This window comes from Trametes versicolor (assembly GCF_000271585.1).
Source record: "Trametes versicolor FP-101664 SS1 unplaced genomic scaffold TRAVEscaffold_3, whole genome shotgun sequence".
NCBI lineage: Eukaryota > Fungi > Basidiomycota > Agaricomycetes > Polyporales > Polyporaceae > Trametes > Trametes versicolor.
Window position 1 is genome coordinate 903,822 of NW_007360323.1, and position 21,503 is coordinate 925,324.

Below are 21,503 nucleotides of genomic sequence, written 5' to 3' on the forward strand. Positions count from 1 at the left end.
TCGGACCTCGGTATGCAGGTAACACATGGATGTGTGACATCCGAGGATGCCAACGTTCCTTGAGCTGCCTGGCACCATCATGATAGAGACATTCCGTGAAATGGCCGTGGCGTGAAGACAAAGGACGAATTATCGAGTGCTTCCGGATCTACACGAGATTGAAAAGCTGGCGACATATTTTGTAGGGAGATCCCATGAAGGGAGTTGTAGTGCTTGGAATTGTCACACTGGGAGGTGAAGCGGCAAGGTGGTTCGATGGGTTGGAATATTGTCCAGGAGTCGACGGCTCAAAGATACTTACCATATGCGGAGGGCTGTGTGGGCTTCCCCAAAATCGCCCGCGTCGATCTTGCGGGCGCTTGACGGGCGTCCCCTCGACGGAAAGAATTGGCACAGCTCTCCGCCGGACCCCTCCTCCCAAGCCCTTCGAATACTTCTGAGAGGTTCTGCATGGAGCTGAATGGACGAACCCTAGGCTTTTGTTCCATGATATATCGCCATGGCGGTCAAAGTTTGGCTAGAAAGGCCCTTGCGCTGACCTGACTCGCCCAGACGAAAACGCGGAACCAGGCGGAATCTGGCCTACCCAGGCATGCCCTTCGGAGCTCGTACGGACATCGACCCTCGGTCTCCGCCCATTTCAGGGAGGTTTCAACCGTGACACCCGCGCGGTCGTGGCAATCCGGCGGCGCAGCGGGCGATCTTTGCCAGCCTCGCCCAATCCCGGCGTCTACCCGACACGAAACGGCCAGAACTACTAGTGGTCCGGAATGCACCAATAAACGTTTCTCTCCGCCATCCGTCCGACCCCGACCTCCAACGTATATAACCCCACTCATGGCATCGCGTCGGAATCACACCCATTCCCTTTTCCGCTCCGCCCCCTCCCCCTTCCTCCTTTCCGCTTACGACCCTAATGGCCTCCCCATCTATGCCGCACAGCGAAACATCCACAATCGCCGTCCCGGACGACGCTCACCATGTTTCCCATCACAAACATGAGAAGCACGCGGAGGAGCGTCCGGGCCACATCACCTTCACCGACAGCACCCAGGGCAACCGCGACCTCACTCTGACGAGGACGCGGACACACGAGTCGCACAATGACAACCGCCCCGACCTGTCCTTCCCTTTCGCCACCACCGATACCAGCCGTGGTGGCTTCACCGATGAGTACCGTGCCGTATCAGAGAGCGGTTTCATGGCCGCGGACCTCGCGCTGCGGCCTGTACCCTCCCATGTCTACCGTATGCCCCAAGCGCTCGCGGACCCGGAGAAGGCACGCGAGCTCAAGCAGATGAAGTTGGTAACATGGAAAGAATCCGATCCCGAGGATCCTCGTAACTGGTCGAACGCGTACCGGTGGTGTGCGTATTTTTGCGGCTCGTCTCTATCGTTTCTCAGCTAACATCTCCTCCGTAGACATTACCGCTATTTGTGCCATCGCCGTCGTCCAGGTCGCGTTTGCGAGTGCGGTCATCACGGGCGACTTCAAGGACATCGAGTCAGAGTTCCATGTTGGCGAAGTCGTGACGGCGTTGAGCGTTTCGCTCATGGTCGTCGGGTTCGGTATTGGTCCTCTCGCCTGGTCACCTCTCGTGAGCATCTTTTCTCTCAGCATCCTCCTGTTTGCTTACAATATATTCCAGAGCGAGCTCTACGGCCGGCGACCAATCTGGATGATTCCCAGTTTCATCTACGTCATCTTCAACATCCCCTGCGCCCTCGCACCCAACATCCAGACGCTCCTAATCTGTCGGTTCTTCTGCGGTATCTTCGCGTCTGCGCCCCTCACCCTCGCTGGCGGTACCATCTCCGACGTCTGGGACAACAACGAGCGTGGTATGGCGATCGCTCTGTTCGCCGCCGCGCCCTACGGTGGTCCCGTCCTCGGTCCCATCGTCGGTGGCTTCGTCGGCGAGACTGTCGGCTGGAGGTGGATCATCTGGGTCAACATGATCTTCGCGGGTGTCGTGACGGCATTCACGTTCACGATCCCGGAGACCTTCGCTCCCACGCTCCTTCGGAAGCGTGCGCAAATGTTGCGTGAGACGACGGGCGATATGACTATCACCACAGAGCAGGAGTTGTTCCGTGCGTCGCTCTCCCAAATTATCGTCGAGACCCTCCTCCGGCCATTCCGTGCGTACTTCCTCATCTCATTCTTCTCCGCCGTGTCCTGACCCGAGCCCACAGAAATGATCGTGACCGAGCCCATCCTGCTCCTCATGAGCCTGTACATCGCCCTCATCTACGGCCTCCTCTACGCCTTCTTCTTCTCGTACCCCGTCGTCTTCGGCGAGTACTACGGCTGGAACGACGGCATGGTTGGCCTCACATTCTGCTCTGTCCTCATCGGCGTTGCTCTTGCGATCTGCGTCACTCCCCGCATCGAGCGCGACTATCTCCGCCGCGCTGCTGAGAAGGGCGGGCGCGCCGACCCCGAGGACCGTCTCCCCGGCATGATGATCGGGTGCTGGTTCGTCCCCGTCTCGCTGTTCATCTTCGGCTGGACGAGTCCCCCGGCTGTCCTGCCTGGTGGCGGCAACTGGGTCGGCCCCGTCGCCTCTGGTGTTCCCTTCGGCTTTGGAAGTAAGTATCTCTGCATACCTGTGTGTGTGTCGTGCGGTGACTAATTTGTACTTGTCCGCAGTGGTCATCATCTACTTCTCAGCCAACGCGTACCTGATCGACGCGTTCCCTGGCTACGTCGCGTCTGCACTTGCTGCGAAGACCGTCATCCGTTCCGGCTCCGGTGCTGCCATGCCCCTGTTCATCACCGCCATGTACCACAACCTGGGCAACGGTTGGGCGGCGTCCACTTGGGCCTTTATCTCTGCTGCTATGGTACGTTCTCTGCGCGCCAAACTTATATGTTTGATGATGCTGACTCCGTCTCCTCGCAGATTCCCATTCCGTTCTTGTTCTATCGTTACGGGCGTGCGATCCGTTCGCGTTCAAAGCGTGCGGCCGCGTAATCACACTATCCTTCTTATCGGCTCTCCCCTTCCCTCTCATATCTCTTGCTCCGGTTTTCCTGCAATGATCGTAGAGGTCTTCGGTCTGGTCCCCCACCCCACGATGCATCCAAAATATCTCTCTCCCCATACCACATTTCCTCTCCTCCTCTCACATCGCACATCCTGGCGCTCTGCTCGCTTTCCGTCTCATCCATCGCGTCCATCCCCATAGACCATAGAACAGAACGCTCGTTGTTCTAACTTATTCCCGCGTCGTGCCGCTACCATTACTACAGCCACACCTCACCTATTGGTCTTCTCGCCTGTTTCTGCCTACTTTCCTCTACGTACGCGCACTCCCGCAACGCCTGTCCACTGTATCCCTCTGGACCCTCCTGACCCTCCTGTAGTATAGTCTATTGCCGATGCAGCGCTTCGAATTCACGCATCATTTCGCATCTTATTCGTTATCCGTGTGCGCGAGAATTTGACCTCTCTATGTTATGACGGGCAATAAGCACACCACCTATGCTTGTCGTGAAGTGACGTCGCATAACTTACGCGTACGTAGATTCCTCTAACTTCCAGCCGCCTACGCGTCACTTACGAGGCCAGTTGGCTACAGCGCATCTTACCGCTCGCGCGTGTATTGCGACATCCTTAAACAAGCTCCTCCTGGTCATGCAACACGACGACGACAAGTTTATATCTGGGTTTTCTGCGTTATATGGCTACATCGAGAACACCCGCGCCGTTCTATCAAGCCGACACGACCGACATAAAAGCAGAGCAGCGCAAGGGACAGCGCACGGAAGAGTTTATCGCCAGTTCGAGGTAAACATGATACATCGCATGGGCTGTACAAACTTACCGCGGTGCGGCGTTCGCTCAGCATAGTGCCTCCGCGCTGCGGTTGGACGCGAACACCGCACTGGGAAAACGAAGTATCAGCGACAGAAGCTCCTTGTCGCGAAATGCACGATCCGTAGGGTGCAAAGAAAACATACCGGAGCTGGGCGATGGGCGGCGCACCGCGGAGACGCGGCGCGAGCGTCGGTGCGGCCGGGAGAAGGAGGGCGAGGAGAAAGCGGAGAGGGGGTGGAAAGTGTGAGTTGGAATTGGAGATTCGTTGAAAGCACCGCGCTGCTTTTATGTGTCCGCGGACGGTACCGCAGTACCTGCAGCACCTTCGCGAAGGTGCGCTGCTGGGCACGAGTACCACGGTGTGGTGGGGAAGAACTGGACTTCTCTGTTCAGCAGCGGAGCGCGGCGGTCACGATGGGCTACCGCAGCGTGTATAGAAGCAGGGCGTGGGGTCGCGTTGTGAGCAGGTGAGCGGGTGCGACTGGTATAGACGTGCTGCGGCAGGCCAAGTGATCCTTCTACACCAGAATTTGCGTTATATGGAGAGTTCTAGAGCATGTAGGACCGCGCATTCGTGGTGCACCGATAGCTTCGCCCGGACAAGGAGGCTACATTGGTGGCCGACCGGTAGTACTGGAAGGGCTAGGCCTCTGTGTGCGCCTGCCTGTGCGTCCATGAGAAGCCCGCGAGGATCTTCGCAAGATGTACATGCAAGGACCCAGGGTAATAATCGCGTCGGATTGTTTGGAAGGACGTGAAAGCCAACAGGATGTCGGACATTTCTGCCAGTGATACGCGGTCACGGGACGTAAACACGCGACGCGTCTCCGAAAATGGTGGGACATAATTTATGGGGGCTTTGGCGGGGTATGGCTGTATGTGCTATTTTCAACTGCACCAGGCCACGAGTACAAAGTTCCACCACGCAAAGCAGAGATCAGCCAAAGCCAACCGCGCGCAGCCTGAGTCATTCAAACGTCACTACTACTCGAACGCAACTGATCATATATCTGGTTTTTCTATACGTTGAACACCGTACTACTCGCGCATAGTTCTGGAGAAATAGGGAGCAAGAAACGATTACATCAAGTCATGTCATTCGTCAGTCAGCATTGTTCCGACGAGAGATCGTACGCCGGAAAACACACCGATTCCAGGGGGCTGCGCTCGGAGGAGGCTGTCGAGGTCAACCGCGTCCGTTCAGGCGCGGCGCACTGCAAGACATAGGCTGTGTCAGCTGAAAGCTAGAGAACAGATAGCCACACACGTCTCGAGGAAAGTCTTACCGGGCTCCCACGGCAACAAGCGCAGCCCTAGACAGGGCCACCGGAGAGAGAGGATCCGAGCATGGTGTTGAAGAGCAAGGGGAGAATTGAGAGTTGGTATTGAGGTACTCGATACTGAGCCTACCTAGTTTTATAGAGGTGCAGCGGGTACCGCAGCACTCGAGGCTCGAGGTGAAGGCACCGCAGTGCCCTTGGTTATCGGTCCGTAGACCACTGCAGCGCTGTGGGAACGCTCGATGGAAGCACGGTGGTTAGCAAGCGTTCACATGGAGCTACCGCAGCGACCATGGAGGCAAACTTTGTGGCTGCAGTAGGAGTGAGTTAGCGAGTAAACAGGCAAACGTTGTGCCCTGGTGCAGCATATCTCGGGTTCTGAACCTAGCGAATGACCTTGTCGAAGAGTAACGATCCCCTATTGAGCCAGTGCACTCCCACCAAGAGGTGCCGCAGTACGCATAGAAGAAACTGTCGTCGTTGAACGCACGAGCTGCGGTAGACCCCATGGTCTCCGGGCGGGCTAGAGTTTGAGTGACTTTTGTGCGCGAAATGCTGCCGCGCTGCGCCGGGAGCTGGGTTGGCGTAGAAGAAAACCTAGTGCGTGAGATGGTTTGGCACGCTTGTCATGTTCATGGCATGAGAAGGTTTGGAGCGACGTAGTTCGTGATCTAGTGCTTCCTGAGGGCCCGAAGTGATCGAGGACTCAGCCTCGGGTTGGATGAATGCAACCTGAGACATGCGTGATATCGAAATGTGAGCAAGTCAATCGCCGTGCCGTGAAGAACACTGGACCATGGCTCCAGACGGTACTATTTGCTCATCGCTACCTGTGCCAATGCCTCCACTTGAAGGCAGCGATGCATCATTTTATGGATCGGTATTGGAAAGCCCGGCTTCGTACAATGGGTTCCTCTGATAGCTACGAGACAGGTTCTGATTTACCCCGCCCGCCACCCCGAAGGCTCAAACAACGTGTGATAGTCTGAATGCATCCAGGTATCAGCGTCCGGGGAGCGCCTGGCCGACAGCCGACTCACGTAGGGATCCGACAAACCGTGGTCAACGTGAAGGCGCCAGCGACAGAAGAGAGAGAGCGGACGGAAGCGGATGTCGCAGATACAACTGCCCAAGCTGCTTAATGCAGCTTAGCAGTTGTATATGGGACACCCGGGACAGTGCAGACATGTATGGAGACTATGAGGGACATGCAAGCAGACATCCTGGTATATATACGCTCCTGGAGGGTACCGCAGCATCGGCAGCTCTGCATAGTGCTGCGGTACCCTCCCGCGCTCATGACTAACCGGATGCAGAGAAGTGCTTCGCGTCCACAGATAGATCAGTCTCGACCGTTGCAGTGTACAAGAGTGCTCAGGCTGGTCAGCTGGTAGGGCTCCATGCTTCACCGAGAGCGAGAGAAGGGGGCGAGTCCTCATGTTCCTCCGGAAGCATAACCTGTCGTGAGGATGCGAGGATATTACTTACATGCAGTATTCATGACCAAGGATCGCGCCTGCGCGGTCAGTAGCACTACACAGGCCCGAAAGTTGTGAACCAAGTTGATGCGTGCCATGTGGCTAATAAGAGGTTCTCGTAATCCAACTGGTCCTAGGTATCTTCAAGATGCGTGTATCAGAAGCCATAGTGCAGCAACAGTCAAAGCGGTGGATAGGACCAAGAAATTAGGACTGTAGCACAGAGTTCTTGCCAGAGTGGACGCGGGAAGTTCGAGGAGGGCACAAATGGGCGCCTAACGATATCGGAATTAGTCACGTGGTCAGGCCACAGTCCGGGCCGGACTGCCGGGAGAGTCGGGGAGTGATGGGCGCCTAACAAGTTCGACGCTCTATTCAACACCGCGATGAACTCGAGGCAGGACAGCCTCTCCCTCCACCACGCTTATTCCTTGGCTGCGCGGCTTTGACCTCGGAGCTTGTGCCTGGCAACCATTGACCTCCCGGTATCTTCAATACTCGCCGTATAGGAAGCACTGCCCCGGCTGCAGCACATCTCCCATTGATTCCCCGACTCGAGCAGGTTTCTTGCTTTGTCTTATGCCAAAGGCGGACGGTATCCTCGCGTATCTCCGCGTCGTTCTGCAGGTCTTAGTAGATCCTCAGCTGCAGTGACCAACTCAGGCACCGCAACTAGACTTTCGCGCGTTACTGTCGAACAAACGGTGCGTTATCTCGCCTCCATTCCTTCCCGCGAACCCACCCCCGCCTCATGTCGACCATGAGGCTACGCTTGGGCCTCGGGTGACGAGGGGCGGGTGACGTCGGTCCAAGCCCGCAAAAGGCAGTCAAAGCGCGTCCGCCGATTGTCCTCCCTCCTCCTTTTGCGTCCGCCCCGTCTCCTTTTCATGGCGTGCCCCAACTCCGACTGCCAGTCCATGCGCCGTCCCCTTTGCTGGCCCGCGTTTTGCACCGCCTGTGCTATTGTCGACGCTTGGCCCTGCGCGCCATCACCCGCTTTGACCTTCGTCGCGCCTTCGCAACCTATTGCGGCCTTTGTGGCTTTTGCGACTTAGCCGACGCGACCTGCACGCGTGTGTGGACGAACTGGGAAACTGGGAGGGGGGGAAGACGAGTATATATGCCCCCGTACGTGAACGCTGTCCGTCCATCTCATCCTTCAGTGCTCACTTCTGCATCCTCGTCCTCATATCCCTCTCCAACCACGCTTTCCGACATGAACTACCCCATCCAACGCCCTCTGCACCCATTGCACATCAACACGTCGCGATGGTCCTCTCTAGAGGGTGCCATGGGTACCCCCAGGTATATAAATGTGCCCATAAAGCACGACAAGTCAAGCCCGCGGCCGGGCAACAGCCCCCGGCCAGTCGAACCTCCACGTATCACCATACACTTCGACTCTGGTAGGGGGACTCCCGGCGTCTCATTTGGAGACGCTAAGAACGGGAAATTGCACTGGATGGGGGACCAGTTTATCCCGGAATTGCTCAACCTCGGACAGAATTCTGTCAACTTGGTCATCTATGTACGTGCTATGTACCGCATCGATACCTCCGCGGAAGCTGAATACGCATCGCAGTGGCCAGGGTACGGACACGTTCAGAACACTTTCCCGCTGGAAATCTGCGTGAACAACCGTCCGGTCACTCGCGCCTACCTGGCGCAACAGGTCGCGAAGGCCTACGAACGGTTTTTCGATGTGCGTGCATCACGTGACCGCGTTTCTTCTCCAGCGCTCATTCCGGCTCACCACACAGGCTGCGCGAAAGGCGACCTACGCGGGCACACGCAACGAGAACGGCACGACGTGGGAGATAGGCCGGAACTACTCCCACATGCACTTCGTTCTTCGCTCCATAAGCAACGTGCACCTGCACGATCGTGGAGTCTTCCAGGCGGACATCCAGATCCTCATGGGTTAGCGGGCGCGGCGTGCAGCACCTCCCTCTCTCCCCTCCCCCGCTCCCACCACTCTCGACGCCGCGCGGACGCGAGGCGGGCTGTGCCCCTAGGTTATTTCTCTATTTATGCATACTCTACCGTCCCGTATACTGTCCCCTTCCCCCTCCTAGTCTCGTCTACTTCATCTCCCATCTGCGCTCGCCCACCACTGTATCGTCATACGCATCGCTCCTGTCTCCCCACACTCCTGTATCCCTACCGCATCCTGTCGTTTCTTCCCCGGGCAGCGTTGTTGTCGTTCTGTCGCTTTGTCTTCGCATCTTCTCCTGTCCTCTGTAGTTACGTTTCGTTAATCCTATCGCATTCCGCTCTGTTCACCACCCAGTCTGTCGCCTGTCAAGACATTCGTGATGTTGCTGTTCCGCATCTCATCCAAGTAATTGCTGCGGTTCGCAGAAGTACAACAGTGTCTGCGGTGTGGCTTGCCAATTCCTAAGCCTGCACTCCACTGTAGATGCCCCGAGACACAATACACGCGTTGCGCGCAATACGTACCAGGCCTCGATGTAGAACACTCAAAACCTGACCTTTTTACCGTTCAGACCCGATGAGGTATATTGGCCAAAAGATGTCCACGAATTTTACGGGACGACGGTGCTTCGCACTGACTAGGTGGTTATCCCCAGTGTCATCGTCGGAAGGCTGCAGGATTTGTGCGAACGAACAGCTTTTCAGCTGTGAACGCGGTTGATGTAGAGGAGCGATCGAAGTAGATGTCGGCTTCCAGAGGACAGCGAGGTGAGCACGAAGGACACTACGGCGTACCTTTTAAACTTGAGCCTGAGCCCTCAGGAACGCCAAATGCCCGCAAGGTCAAGTGATGCCTTGGTTTGAACTCTTTGAGATGCGGTACGTAGGGTACTGCCGACGGAATGAGATCGAAGGGACTCCAACCATGTAAGGGGATACTCACCATATGTTACATTGATGTGTCGTCCCAGCCACTCGTACACCCCTCGCACCATCCCCGACCGCTCACTCGCCCTTCTTCTTGCTCTTCTCCTCAACCTCGACGACGTTGTCCTTCGGCACGCCCTTCAGCAGCCCGACGCCGTCCTCGATCATCTCCACGATCTCCCCGCTCACGTCGCCCTGCACGACGATCTCGTCCAGCCCCTGCGGGTTCTTCGTCACCGACGCGCCCGTCGCGAACTTCTGCGCGAAGAACTTCGCCGCCTTCTTCAGGTCGACGTCTGCCGTAGGCCGTACTAGTCAGCGGGTGCGAGCGGGGTGCATAGGGGTAGGGCGCACCGAAGTTCTCGAGCCCGTGGATGGCGGTGACGTGCTTGCGCTTGTTGCGCTCTATCCGCTTGATCGTTACCTACGGGTCCGAGGGTCAGTCCCGCACCTACCGGGCCTGCCGAGGGTTACGTACTTGTGATGCCTATCACGCGCACAACACACACAGTTCAATAAACGCATATGACGATGGGTAGGCAGAACACGCACCATCTTCTTCTTGAGCGCAGTCTCCGCCTTCGCCTCCGCCTTCGCCTCCTTCTTCGCCGTATCCTTTTCCAGCTTCGTCTGCGCCTCCAGACTCAACGTCCCAATCTTTGCCTGCAGCGCCTCTATTATGCGAGCCCACCCCACTTGCCATTAACACTTTCCTGCCGTTAAGATCTAAGCGAGGTACGCACCCTCCGAGTAGAACCGGTCGTACAGCGCCTGGTCCTCCTTCTGCAGCCATTCTTTGCAGCGCGTCAGGCTGGAGCCGAACTCGCAGTACTCGACTGGGAACGAGCATACTGTGGGCTGTGTGAGATCGGCGCGAATCGTGGAGGACCGGGGGGCGGGTCACCTTGGCAGTAGAGCACTTCTTGGGGTGCTGTGGGCTCTGGCCCTGCGGGTCCCTCTGTGCTGGCCATCTTAGTTTGTCGTTAGAGGTGGCCTGCGGTGCAGGGTCGTCTGGTGATGGCGTGGGTGAAAGGGTTAGAAGTCCGGCTGGTGTCTTCAACTCTCTGCACTGACGGACGGTAGAGCAGATCGCGATCGTAGTGGAGTACTTGCCACTTTAGTCGATCTTATCTTATCTTCAGGAGCGTGCAGACTAACGCGCCGAGAACGCCGCGGCGCCCCCGCTGAAAGCTTTCAAGTTGGGGCAAACTCAAAAGTCTGGAACGACTGCCAGTTACGCGATGGCATTTGTATACTAGTCCTCCTGCTGCGTGGCTATAATGTGCTACTTCTCTCGATTATAACCTCCGGGATGATGTATCACAAGGCGCTACCTCCACTACTATATATACGGCGGGTGCGACAATAAGGTCCAGCCGGCTGGGAGTCACAGGCCAGTTCGGACGACAATGAGACGTGCGTAACCAAGTGCTAGGACAGGATAGCAAGACACTGCAGAGCGAGTAAGGAGAGCGATTATGTGAGTGTTAGGATAACTTTCAAGGAGCGGCGGATTAGGAGCTTATAATGTAAAGGCGTCACGACAATCCAAGAAGTTTGGTACGAGATGGGTCAAGATGTCGGAGCCTAATAGGGTCTGGGAGTGAAGACAAGCTTGCACTCCTTCGTGATAGGGTGCAGGACCTGTCGGTACAGTTTAGCGAACGTGCAAATGGAAATTGAAGGAGTACTGACGAATGCGTCCTTGATCTCCATAGTGTGCTCGTTCGTCTCAGTAAGCTTGGCGGTGATGTCGAAGTTTACCGCCATCGCGGCGATAGCGACGCGCAAGACCATGTGCGCAAGGTTTTGGCCACCGCAAGCGCGAGTTCCAATACCGAAGGGCATAAGGTATTGCGACATTCTGTGTGGACGAGCTGTGAGTGGATTTGAAAGAACCAAAGGTGAAGGTCTTCCTCACCTGGACAATCTTTCCTCCTCGCCGCTAACGCCCTCTACAGAGAGCCACCTTTCCGGAAGGAAGGTCTCGGGGCTGGGGAAGATCTCTGTGTCGCGGTGCATGCTCCATGCCTGGGTTCCAACAACAGTGCCGGCGGGCAGGGCGTAGCCCATCATGTCAAACGAGTCGTCGACTGCCGAGGACGTGGAGGGAACGACGCGCTCGAGAACGGAGGGGGCAGCACCGTAAATCCTGAGCCCTATGACCGCAATTACATCAGACGTATGCTTCATTAAGGGCTGGGAAAGACATTCGCACCTTCCTTGACGAAGGCATTCAGGTACGGCAGCTTGCACAGAGTAGCAAAGTCGGGCACTGCCTTGCGATCAGGCATGTACTCGTCGAGCTCAGCCTGTAGCTTGCGCATGATGTCGTTCCGGCGAGAGAGTTCCCAGAAGAGGTACGAAAGAGTTGTAGACGATGTGTCGCAACCGGCGACGCTAAATTATTCATCATGAGTCCATGGTGATGCGGTTGTATGCGGAAGCGCTTACAGGTGGCCCATGCACTCGGAGACGATGTTCTGGACCAGAGTGTCGTCAGGAGTACCTGAAGCGCGGTGCTGGATCATGCGCTGGATCAGAGGAGTCTTGAGCTCCTTCTCGCCGATAACGGGGGCAGCGTGCATCTTCGCCCTGCTGTCGTCGAGACGGCCACGGACGAACTGCAAATGTTCGTCAACATTTATCGGTTAGGTGAATAAGTGCCCCACATACCTCGGCCATGGTCTTGTCCGAGTTGCAGATACGGCGCCAGGTCTCGTTGGGAATGCGGGAGACAACGCTCCATGCCCAAGTGGGAATAGCACTCCGCTGCAATCGGGGCAATGTGAGCTCATGGGAAGATCAACGTGCAAATAACGATACATACCACAATGCCCCTGGTAGGGAAGTCGTACACCGCTTGGGACAGAGGGTCCTGGATGCCGATCGCCCAGTTGTCCAAGGCACCGGGACGAGAGCCGAAGACAGAGACAGAGATGATGTCGACCATAAGGTGACGGAAGAGGTCTAGCGTGTCGACCGACTTCTGGCCCTTGTTGTTCTCGAGGATCTACAAATCATATCTAGGTCAGCGGACCATTTTAGCGGACAGAGCTACACGCCACTGACCTGTACCACCTTGACGACGGAGTCGTTCACTTCCGGCTGGAACTGGGTAAGGTGGGGTAGGTTGTAGTGGGGGGCGTAGGCCTTGCGGCGTGCCGAGTGCTCGGCGTTTCCGAGCGACGTCATACTAGATTCATAAGCTTGAATGAGCCGCAAACTACGGATCTAAGGGGAAAATAAACTCACGCATGGTCGTTATCATTCCTGTGTCGTGGGGAAAGAACGTCAGTACCGATTTCCACGGAACAATTAAAGTTGGAACCAACGTTAGCAGCGCCTTGTAGAACGAGCTCTTGTCGAACTTGTTGATACAGTAGACACTCCTGGCCGTCGTAAGGTCGCAGAACAGGACCTTGTTGGGGCCGACGCGGACGACGGGACCGTAGCGCTCGAAGAGTGCCTGCACGGTCTGGCACTGTTGCAGGCGGGCAACGTGGGAGGTCAACCAGATGTCCGAGACGGCGGCATACCAGGGGCCGGGGATAGCGGCGAGAGGAGAGAAGTGAAGGTTGTAGACTAGGGTGGCGCAGAGGTAGAGGATGGAGGCGGATAGCGCGAGGAGGGCGACGGAGGAGGTGCTAAGGAAGTCGGAGAGGAACGAGACGTTCGCGGAGAGAAGGGAGGAGGTCGCGGCGGAGGACATTTTCGTATGTTCGGTTGTGACGGGCAGAGGAGAGCCGAGGAAGGATTGGCGGATGCGATGATCTTGAGTGGAACGGGGAACGGGCTTTCGCTGCTGGTTAGCGGAGAGAAAACGCGGGCACCCTGCTGATCGCGGCGAGGGGAAGAAGGAGTCGGGTGGGAGAGGGGAGGAAGGGGACGCGTTGGGGAGACGGGAGAAGGAATGGGATTATATATGTCGGGCCGTCGACATTCACACTCCGGCGCGTGAAGGAGACGAGGTTGCCCGACGCGCAGAGCGTGAGTCGACCGCCGCCGTCCCCTCGCGCTCTTCCTTCACCCCCGCCACCGCACGCCCGGAATGGCAGTGCTCGTCCCATATCGGGACGCATTCCGCTGGAAGAAGCCGTAGTGTTGACAGACGAACGACCCAATCGCAGCCGGGCATCAATAAGAGACCAACCATTTTGAGTGACCGGGCAGGCGAGGCGTGCCACCGCCGTCGCCTCCGACTAGTCGGACTTGTCGCTCGTGGCGAGAACACCCACCGTTCTTCGTCCCGCGTTCCAGCGCCGCCAGCTGCTGCGCTCCCTGCGAACAGCGGCGGATCCCACCTGTGTCTCTGTCCCCCTCGACAGAACATATTGTCCTCGTGCCTGCGTCCCCGCACTCGGCGGCTCCGCGAATACGGAGATACCCCTGCCCCCGTCTCCTGCGACGTCAGCGACCGCTCGAGCGAACCGGGTAGCCGATCGCGCTCACCGTGGGTGTCAATTGTGTGCTGCTAAAGAGGAGCACATCGCATGCGTATCTGGCGGCTGCACGTCGGATTTTTTGTTTGCCCTGAACGCGATGGTACGATGGGTGCAGTCCGGGGTGCGCTGTTCCGGCCCGCCTCGCGGCTTGCCTTCTGCGAACAAATCGTCAAAGGAAGGGCGAGACGATGAGCCTCGAGCTGATGATGCGCCGCTTGCTATTGAGCTCATCAGCATACCGCCAGAGAGCTCATCTAGTTGTTCCATCGCCGCCTCGAGGTCCCTAATCCCGGGAGCGCATTAGGCAAACGGCGCACCGGGAAGAGCCCAGTGACACCTTTCGACGTCAGGCTCGGTGGCGGGGCCGTCCTTTGGTTAAATTGCTCGCACCCGTGAGCGCGTCCTACAGCTCTGCCGACGTCATAAAGCCTCAGCCCGCCACCGAGCCTTGCGTCGAGAACAGCGAGAATGCTCACCTTGATAAATAACTGGGCATGAGGCACAGAGACGCGTACTCGATTGAACTTACTGTTTGCAGCAGTCTGACGGGAAGAAAGAAGGGCACGACGGGGCGGCTTCGGTGCAAAATGCAGACGCACAGTACCGCGAAGCCGCCGAGGTAGGAGCCCGCCTGGACGCCCGGCCTGAACGGCAAGACGCCGTCGCTAGCGCGCGCGCCACGAGGCTAGGGACTACTCACCATTGATATTGTCATTGTCTGGGTGAACATGCAAGCCATGACGGTTGCTACTGCACGGCAGCAGAACACATGAAACAGATACGCCCCACGCCGACGTCGGAGCCACACCTGGTGCCACCGAACGTGCAGCCGCGCGAGCGCCGCGCCGTGCGATGCGGGGAACAGGAGCGCGATTCAGGCGTGGACGAGTCGGGGGACTCGACCGAAGCCGACTGCCGTGTCAGCGCGGCCACGAAAATCGTCGATCTCGACAAGATGAATGCATCAAGCGCGACTTGAGAAAATATGAAGGGTGTCGGGCTGAAACGAGTAAGTGCATGCAGGGGTGGGACAATCTTCGTAAGGGTAAGGAGGAGGCGGTAGGTCGCCGGGGTTGCTGTGCACTTCGTGGCGCAAAGGAGGCATGTCTTGAGTTAGTGAACAATGTTAGGTGGGGCGGAATGTCTTTCTGTGGCTGGAACACCGGCAATTTTTGGAGGGCGCAGGGTACACACTCCCATGCACCCCACATCTCGGCTATGGATTGCGGCTTCACGGACGAGACCCGAAGGAAGCGCGGCCGGACGCGTCGGACGTCGGCCATATGGAAAGGACCTAGGGGAGTCGCACATCCAGACGTAGTCGTCGTTTCCTTCGGAGGGGTCGGTCGACAGTCCTGGGATACCCGCGAGGAGAGCACCTCGTATACCAAAACTCGTATGCGAGCTAGTGTATTGCCCCTTCTGAGGGCTTCGTGGTATCTAAGGCCGCGGCGCCGGCCTGCCTGCATCGAAAGAAAGAACAGCATTAGAATTCGTACCGCGAGGCAAAAGGTTCACTTTACCCCTTCATCCAGGGCGGAGATTCAGAGGTTTACCGCCTAAGTTGCGTAAGCCCAGGCGTTCAAGACCCGAGCGACCTTGTCGATCTCCTCCCTTGCCGAGAGTCAGGTCGCGAATACTGCAAGTCCCAAGCGTTTGCGATTGACCGGTAAGGGAAGAGAGTTGTCGTGGGTACGAAAGGCCTAGATGGATCCGAGGAACGTCTTCGTGCCAGTCGGCGGCGGGGCAGGCTGCAGCAGCCGCGTTACTCCGCGGACCATCTGCGTGGATGATATTCCAGCGCGGCGCAGAGGTCATAGGATCTCCCAGAGAAGAGTGTTATATATGCGCCATTATATTTTGAGGGTCTGCAGCTGCATGGCGGCAAGAGTGAGCAAGACGATCTTCTGCCGCGGTGGGCGCGTAGAGGCACCTCAATAGACGCCTGAAGGACGGCTGTTTCCGAAGCTGACCGGGCCGGCTATCCGAAGTGCATGAGAGCACGCGTTCGAACCGGGGCAGGCGTAAAACAGCCAGCTCTTGCACCTTGACCCTCTCAAGCCTCGTCCAAGCCTCGTCCCTCCTGCTCTCATCTTCCGTGGTTGTCCGACAGTGGTCCCACTTTTGCCAGCGGAAATATCGACAAGCCTAGTACTTGGGATCAGAAGAAGTCATCGCCGTCCCGGTCCGGCAGAACCAAACACCCGCATATAGCTATTGTCTAAGCCCGAGGCCTGCTGCTACTTGGCTGCTGCTACTCCGAACAGAGCCTCCTCCGTCCTCTTCTCTCCTCGCACCCGCCTCTCGTCCACGCATCGTGCGCTATCGAGCGTCGTTGGGAACAGCACGCAGACGCGAGGGAAAGCTCCGGACACAACTCTGTCTGACAACGACCGTGGGCGGTACGGAGACTGGACGAAAGGTGCGATGCCGTGTGCTGCCACTCAGACTGGTGTCTCTTTGCTCACTCCCGCTTCTTTCCCTCTACTCAGACCGTCCAGAAGTGCGTTGAGTCATATAAACTGCCTTCGCTGCATTGATTAATCGCTCTCGTTCGGCGTTTGTAACCGCAAGACTCGACCCCGTTCCTCCGCCATTCATCCCCGCGGTGTCCCGAATCTCATCTATCACACCCTGAACAGCTCGGCGGTATTGCTACGGGCGACACCCACTGTACTTTCACAAAGTCCCTCCACTCTCTGACTGAACGCAATCATGGCTTCCTCACCACCTCCGACCACGCTGTACATGCCCATCATACCGCCGCCCACCCCCGCCCCATCGCCACCCCCGCAACAATCTTCATTCCCGAGCCCGAGCCTCGCGACGTTTACACACATCTCCGCCTTCGCCGGCCTAACCCCCGCCGCACGACGGCAGCACCTCTACGCCCTCATCCAGGAATGCACACCATCAGAGCTCTTGTTTCTTTCTACGACCATCGCGCCACTCCTCAAGCGCGACTTCCTCCGAGCTCTCCCGCCCGAGGTATCCCTTCACATTCTGAGCTTTATCGATGACCCCCGCACGCTTGCTCGTGCTGCACTTGTCAGCAGGTACTGGAATGAGCTTTTGAAGGACGAATTCCTGTGGAAGACGATGGCAATACGTCACGGTTTCTCGCGAGACGCAGAGGCGGTGGAATCGTACCGCCGGGAGCAGTTGCTCGATGGCGCTCCTCCAGTAGCAAGCGACCCCCTGCCGAGCGGCTCGGGAGCGGAGGCACGCAGGAGCCCGCTATTCTCACCAAGGGGACTCCAGCCGCCCCGCCCACAGAGCGTCGACTTCCCATACCGCAAGTTCTTCATCCACGAATATATCCGAAGTACGTCTCCCCATTCAGCCCCTCTCCCACGCCTAACCTCGCGTGCCAGCGTCGAACTGGCTCGGGAAGGGCAAGCTCCTGCGCATACACCGCGCCCTGCTGCACCCGCCGCCCCCGGACCCCAACATGCCCGGGCAACTCGCGCCCCCAGCGACGGCGCAGCAGCAAGGGCAGGACCAGGGCCCACTCGCGAATCCCGCGATCCCGACGTCGATGGCGATCGACGCGCAGTGGGTCGTCGTCGGGCTCGCGAACAGCCGTATCCACATCTTCAGTGCGCGCACGGGCGTGCTCAGCCGCACGCTCATCGGGCACGACTCCGGCGTGTGGGCGGTCGCGCTCATTTCGGAGGGTGGGCAGCCGGTGGGCCGCGATCCGTGCATGCATCCGTGCGAGGGCGACCCGCTCGTGGCGAGCCACCCGCAGGACGAGGCGCTCCCGCTGGCGCTGCGCACGGCTGTTGGGCTGGACAAGTCCACTAATATTAGCAAGGTGCGCTTGCGGCCCAGGAGCGTCCCCGATCCCTTCGCGGAGGGCGGCAAGGCGGAGCGTCCGCGCTTCGGAAAGCCGAGCTACCCCGGAGGTGCTTCGGATGGCTGGGGTCAGCCCAGCGCGCTCGTAGTGAGCGGTGGATGCGACAAGGAGCTCCGTGTTTGGGACGTGAAGACGGGGTGCGTGTATTCCAAAGGTAACGCCCATCGCTGGCTAACGCATGTCGCACAGGTACTGCATCTACACCCTTCGCGGCCACACGTCTACGATCCGCTGCCTGAAGGTGGTGCATGGACGACCACTCGCCGTATCAGGCTCGCGCGATCGGACCGTACGCGTGTGGGACGTGCAGCGTGGGCGCCTTCTACGCGTGCTAGAGGGCCACACGCAGAGCGTGCGCTGTCTCGACGTGTGCGGCAACCGGATCGTTAGCGGGAGTTATGACTGCACCTGCCGCATATGGGACGTGGACACCGGCGCATGTCTGCACGTCCTGCGCGGGCACTTTCACCAGATCTACACGGTCGCGTTCGACGGCGAGCGCATCGCGAGCGGGGGACTGGACACCACCGTCCGGGTGTGGGACGCTTCGAACGGGTAAGTACAGGGAGAGCATAACTTTATCAGAGCCTCACTCACGGCGGTATATACACAGCGCGTGTCTCGCGCTACTCCAAGGGCACACCGCACTCGTCTGCCAGCTCCAGCTCACGCCGACGATGCTCGCGACGGGCGGCTCGGACGGGCGCGTGATCACGTTCTCGCTCACGGGGAGCGCGTTCCTCGCCGTGCAGCGGCTCGCGGCGCACGACAGCTCCGTGTCGGGCCTGCAGCTCGACGAGCGCTTCCTTGTCACGAGCGGGAACGACGGGCGCGTGCGGCTGTACGAGTTCGAGCGCGGCGCGCAGGGCGACGCGCAGTGCCGCTTCGTGCGCGACATGTGCGAGCCGAGCGAGAGCGTGTGGAAGGTCGCGTACACGCGCGAGACGTGCGCGGTGCTCAGCAAGAAGGCGGGCAAGATGGTCGTCGAGATCTGGAGCTTCAAGCCCTGAGAGGGTTGGGCGCGGTGCAGGTCAAGTTTGTTCGTTTGCACATTCATTCGCATTGTCGGACATTATTCAAGTTGGAGATGCTATCTGGATTCTCGCTGTTCTCGCTATTGCTGGTTATGTTTTCGTGGATGTATACCACCTGTTCAAGTAATATTGTGTATGTGATGGTACTACATGCTCATTCCCTCTGGATGACACTCTGAGGCACAACCTGTTCTCGGACATGATGCAGACACGTTCGGTAACGACGTGCAGGTTTTATACGACAACTTTTCCCTGCAGTACAATAACAATTGGCAGCTGAACATCTGAACGGCGGTATCACTCGTCAGCGAGGTCCTGGTCATTCAAGCGGGCCTCAGCTTGCGCCGAACGCGGTTCGATGCGGCACTTGAACGGCTCCACATAACTAAATTGTTGGAAGTACATGAACAACTTGAATAACGACGAGAATGTGGCGATGGGCTACTCACGAGAGGAGCATGTCCGTGGTCATCTTGGGCTCGACGTGAGCTGGCTTGCCGGAGGCATCCAGTGGCGGCTTGATGCTCAGCGTATGCAGGACGGATGCCACGATGATGTAGAGCGATGCGTCCGCAAAGTGTCGGCCGGCACAGATTCTAGCATGTCCTTTAGCCTCAGTTGCGAGTAATTTGGGCTTACTGGGAAAGCTACTCACCGTCGGCCATTGCCAAACACGAAGGACATAGGGTCCCTTGCAGGCTCCGGACCCAGAAAGCGTTCCGGCTTAAACTCCTCAGGATCTGGATATTCCTCGGGGTCGCGAGAAATGGCCCTAGAGAATCAGGAGCATCGTAAGCAATCCCGAATACATGACGCTGCGAACTACACATACCAGGCATTCGAAACGACCACGGTGCCTTTCGGAACGAGATACTCTTTGTACACCTGGTCAGCGATGGTGCGGTGCGCGATACCGAGGGGCACAACGACATGCCACCGCATGCACTCCTTCACCACTGCGTTGATGTACGGAAGAGCGGGACGGTCCTCGAAATCGGGCATCCTACTCGGACCAATCACGGCGTCCAATTCCGCTTGCGCTTTCGCCTGGACGTCGGGGAAGATGGTCATAGCCAGAAAGAAGGCGACGACGTTGGAGAATGTCTGAAGACATGATGGCTACTCAGCAAGATGCAACCTCAAGCTGTGAAGAGGCTCACGGTGTCTGCTCCGGCTTGAACGCACAATTGTCAGACTCTCCATGGCGGCTCACCGATAGTTGACTTACTGATGTACGCAAGGGCGCATATATCCTTCGACATCTCTTCGAACTCTACGCCTGCTTCCCCGTCGAGCTGAGCACGCTTTCCTAGCAAAGAGGTAGCGATGCAGGATTGCGTGTTTCCATTGGCCTACAAGGGGTCAGATTACAAGAACTCGTTTCAAGGGCATGGTATTTACCACATTGTCCATCACAGCCTCGAAAGGGACGTTGCGCAATGCCAGAACATCCTTTCTCCAGACTTTTGCCTTACGTTTGAACCCGGCCCCGGGGAACCAGCTGGGAACGTGACGCAAGACGGGCAGGCTGTCGACTAAGAAGCGGCCGGGTACCATAAAGTAGTTGAAGACGTCCAGCGCCCTCCTGGCAATCATGACATACTTATCGTCGTCGTCGGCGACCTCGAGCCCATACACGATTTTCATGATCGAGGCTCCGAAGTAGCTGGTCGTCATGTTCGTCAGTGTTCGTGCTCTAGTACAGCGAGTAACAGAACTCACTGTGCTATATGTTTGACAAAGCCGTCAGGTTTCGCAATCAGGTTTCGCAATAAACGTCTGACTACGCGCTGCTGCGTTGGGCGATAGCTCTTGATGGCGTTCGGGTAGAACAGCTGGTGGAATGCGCGGCGTTGCGTCCGCCACCGCGAGGTATAACCCTCCAGAGCGAAGTCCCACATGAAACCCGTCCTAAAGGTATGCCAAATCGAATCACTCTCCCTGGAGGTACCAACGTACTAGAAGGAGAGGCTCACAAGTCAGCCATCGGGGCTTGTGTCCTATCGGACGAGATTGAGGACCTGACTTCGAGCAGCTCGTGAACAGCCTGGTAGGTGCCTAAAATAATTATAGGCTGTCCAATGACGTTCATGTACACGATGTCGCCTTCAGAAGTATAAGTAGGTCATAAGAAGAGAGAGTATAGCGCACATACCATACTTGTCACTGAGCTCGCGAAAGCTAACGGCGAGGTTTCGCATCGGCATATCGAATGCATTTCCGAAAACCGGTAGGGGCTTTGGCCCAGGTGGGAGCCGGTATCGTCTGCGAGCTGCATAGAGATACCCGAAGAGTAGGAAAGTGGCGGTGGCTAGGAGAGGTTCGACCCAAGTGGCGGTGCTGACGATGTGGGCCATGGCGAACGAGAGATAACGAGTTCGAGGTTTTTGGGAATTCGCTTGATATACATATGGCCCACGCCGCTGGAGAGTTCGTTGAATGCTCTGCGATTTTTCTTCGTGCGGCATTGCGGCGGGGTTCTATGCGAGAATAAATGCCCCGACGAAGGTATTTGCAAAACATCACCGCATCCGCCGCGAAGGAGTGGGTTTCAGCGAGCTTCTGGTCTCCTTCGACAGACGCCTCAGGGGTAGGTTCTGTATGCCGTGTGTACTTCTCGTCGCCGACCGCTCCGCGATAACAGGATGGTAGAGCATAAGCGTGAGAGAGCAACGCCGTAACATGTTCTCTCGGGCTGAACGTGCTTGGTTTGTTCTTGGT

General features: G+C 57.6%; 6 protein-coding genes across 6 annotated transcripts; 3 read left to right on the forward strand and 3 right to left on the reverse strand.

Moving 5' to 3' along the window:
* Nucleotides 1–931: 931 nt before the first annotated feature.
* Nucleotides 932–2,978, forward strand: TRAVEDRAFT_115386 (MFS general substrate transporter; the record flags this gene model as incomplete). Its single annotated transcript, XM_008037199.1, has 6 exons — nt 932–1,367; nt 1,423–1,598; nt 1,650–2,142; nt 2,197–2,592; nt 2,654–2,847; nt 2,907–2,978. The coding sequence occupies 6 exons, from the start codon at nt 932–934 to the stop codon at nt 2,976–2,978; spliced, it is 1,767 nt and encodes a 588-aa protein (XP_008035390.1).
* A 4,820-nt stretch (nt 2,979–7,798) lies between these two features.
* On the forward strand, nt 7,799–9,260 carry TRAVEDRAFT_44232 (uncharacterized protein; the record flags this gene model as incomplete). The annotated part of the gene is made up of 4 exons (XM_008036814.1): nt 7,799–8,110; nt 8,165–8,284; nt 8,343–8,502; nt 9,223–9,260. The coding sequence occupies 4 exons, from the start codon at nt 7,799–7,801 to the stop codon at nt 9,258–9,260; spliced, it is 630 nt and encodes a 209-aa protein (XP_008035005.1).
* Nucleotides 9,261–9,369: 109 nt separating this feature from the next.
* Nucleotides 9,370–10,532, reverse strand: TRAVEDRAFT_27018 (density-regulated protein DRP1). Its single transcript, XM_008036596.1, has 7 exons — nt 10,349–10,532; nt 10,188–10,295; nt 9,997–10,118; nt 9,923–9,931; nt 9,799–9,868; nt 9,461–9,740; nt 9,370–9,408 (listed from the first exon to the last, which is right to left on the reverse strand). The coding sequence occupies exons 1-6, from the start codon at nt 10,413–10,415 to the stop codon at nt 9,523–9,525; spliced, it is 594 nt and encodes a 197-aa protein (XP_008034787.1). The 5' UTR covers nt 10,416–10,532; the 3' UTR covers nt 9,370–9,408; nt 9,461–9,522.
* Nucleotides 10,533–11,031: 499 nt separating this feature from the next.
* On the reverse strand, nt 11,032–13,156 carry TRAVEDRAFT_34916 (cytochrome P450; the record flags this gene model as incomplete). Its single annotated transcript, XM_008036714.1, has 11 exons — nt 11,032–11,088; nt 11,140–11,308; nt 11,366–11,603; nt 11,663–11,844; nt 11,899–12,068; nt 12,121–12,216; nt 12,275–12,457; nt 12,517–12,640; nt 12,700–12,717; nt 12,780–13,091; nt 13,113–13,156. 11 exons carry the CDS (start codon nt 13,154–13,156, stop codon nt 11,032–11,034), a joined length of 1,593 nt encoding a protein of 530 aa, XP_008034905.1.
* A 3,481-nt stretch (nt 13,157–16,637) lies between these two features.
* TRAVEDRAFT_162564 (WD40 repeat-like protein) lies at nt 16,638–18,979 on the forward strand (the record flags this gene model as incomplete). The annotated part of the gene is made up of 4 exons (XM_008037200.1): nt 16,638–17,214; nt 17,264–17,885; nt 17,938–18,303; nt 18,362–18,979. The coding sequence occupies 4 exons, from the start codon at nt 16,638–16,640 to the stop codon at nt 18,756–18,758; spliced, it is 1,962 nt and encodes a 653-aa protein (XP_008035391.1). The 3' UTR covers nt 18,759–18,979.
* Nucleotides 18,980–19,079: 100 nt separating this feature from the next.
* Nucleotides 19,080–21,139, reverse strand: TRAVEDRAFT_117874 (CyP450 monooxygenase; the record flags this gene model as incomplete). Its single annotated transcript, XM_008037201.1, has 10 exons — nt 19,080–19,167; nt 19,232–19,378; nt 19,438–19,554; nt 19,615–19,886; nt 19,943–19,956; nt 20,011–20,134; nt 20,184–20,448; nt 20,505–20,693; nt 20,759–20,888; nt 20,938–21,139. The coding sequence occupies 10 exons, from the start codon at nt 21,137–21,139 to the stop codon at nt 19,080–19,082; spliced, it is 1,548 nt and encodes a 515-aa protein (XP_008035392.1).
* Nucleotides 21,140–21,503: the final 364 nt, after the last annotated feature.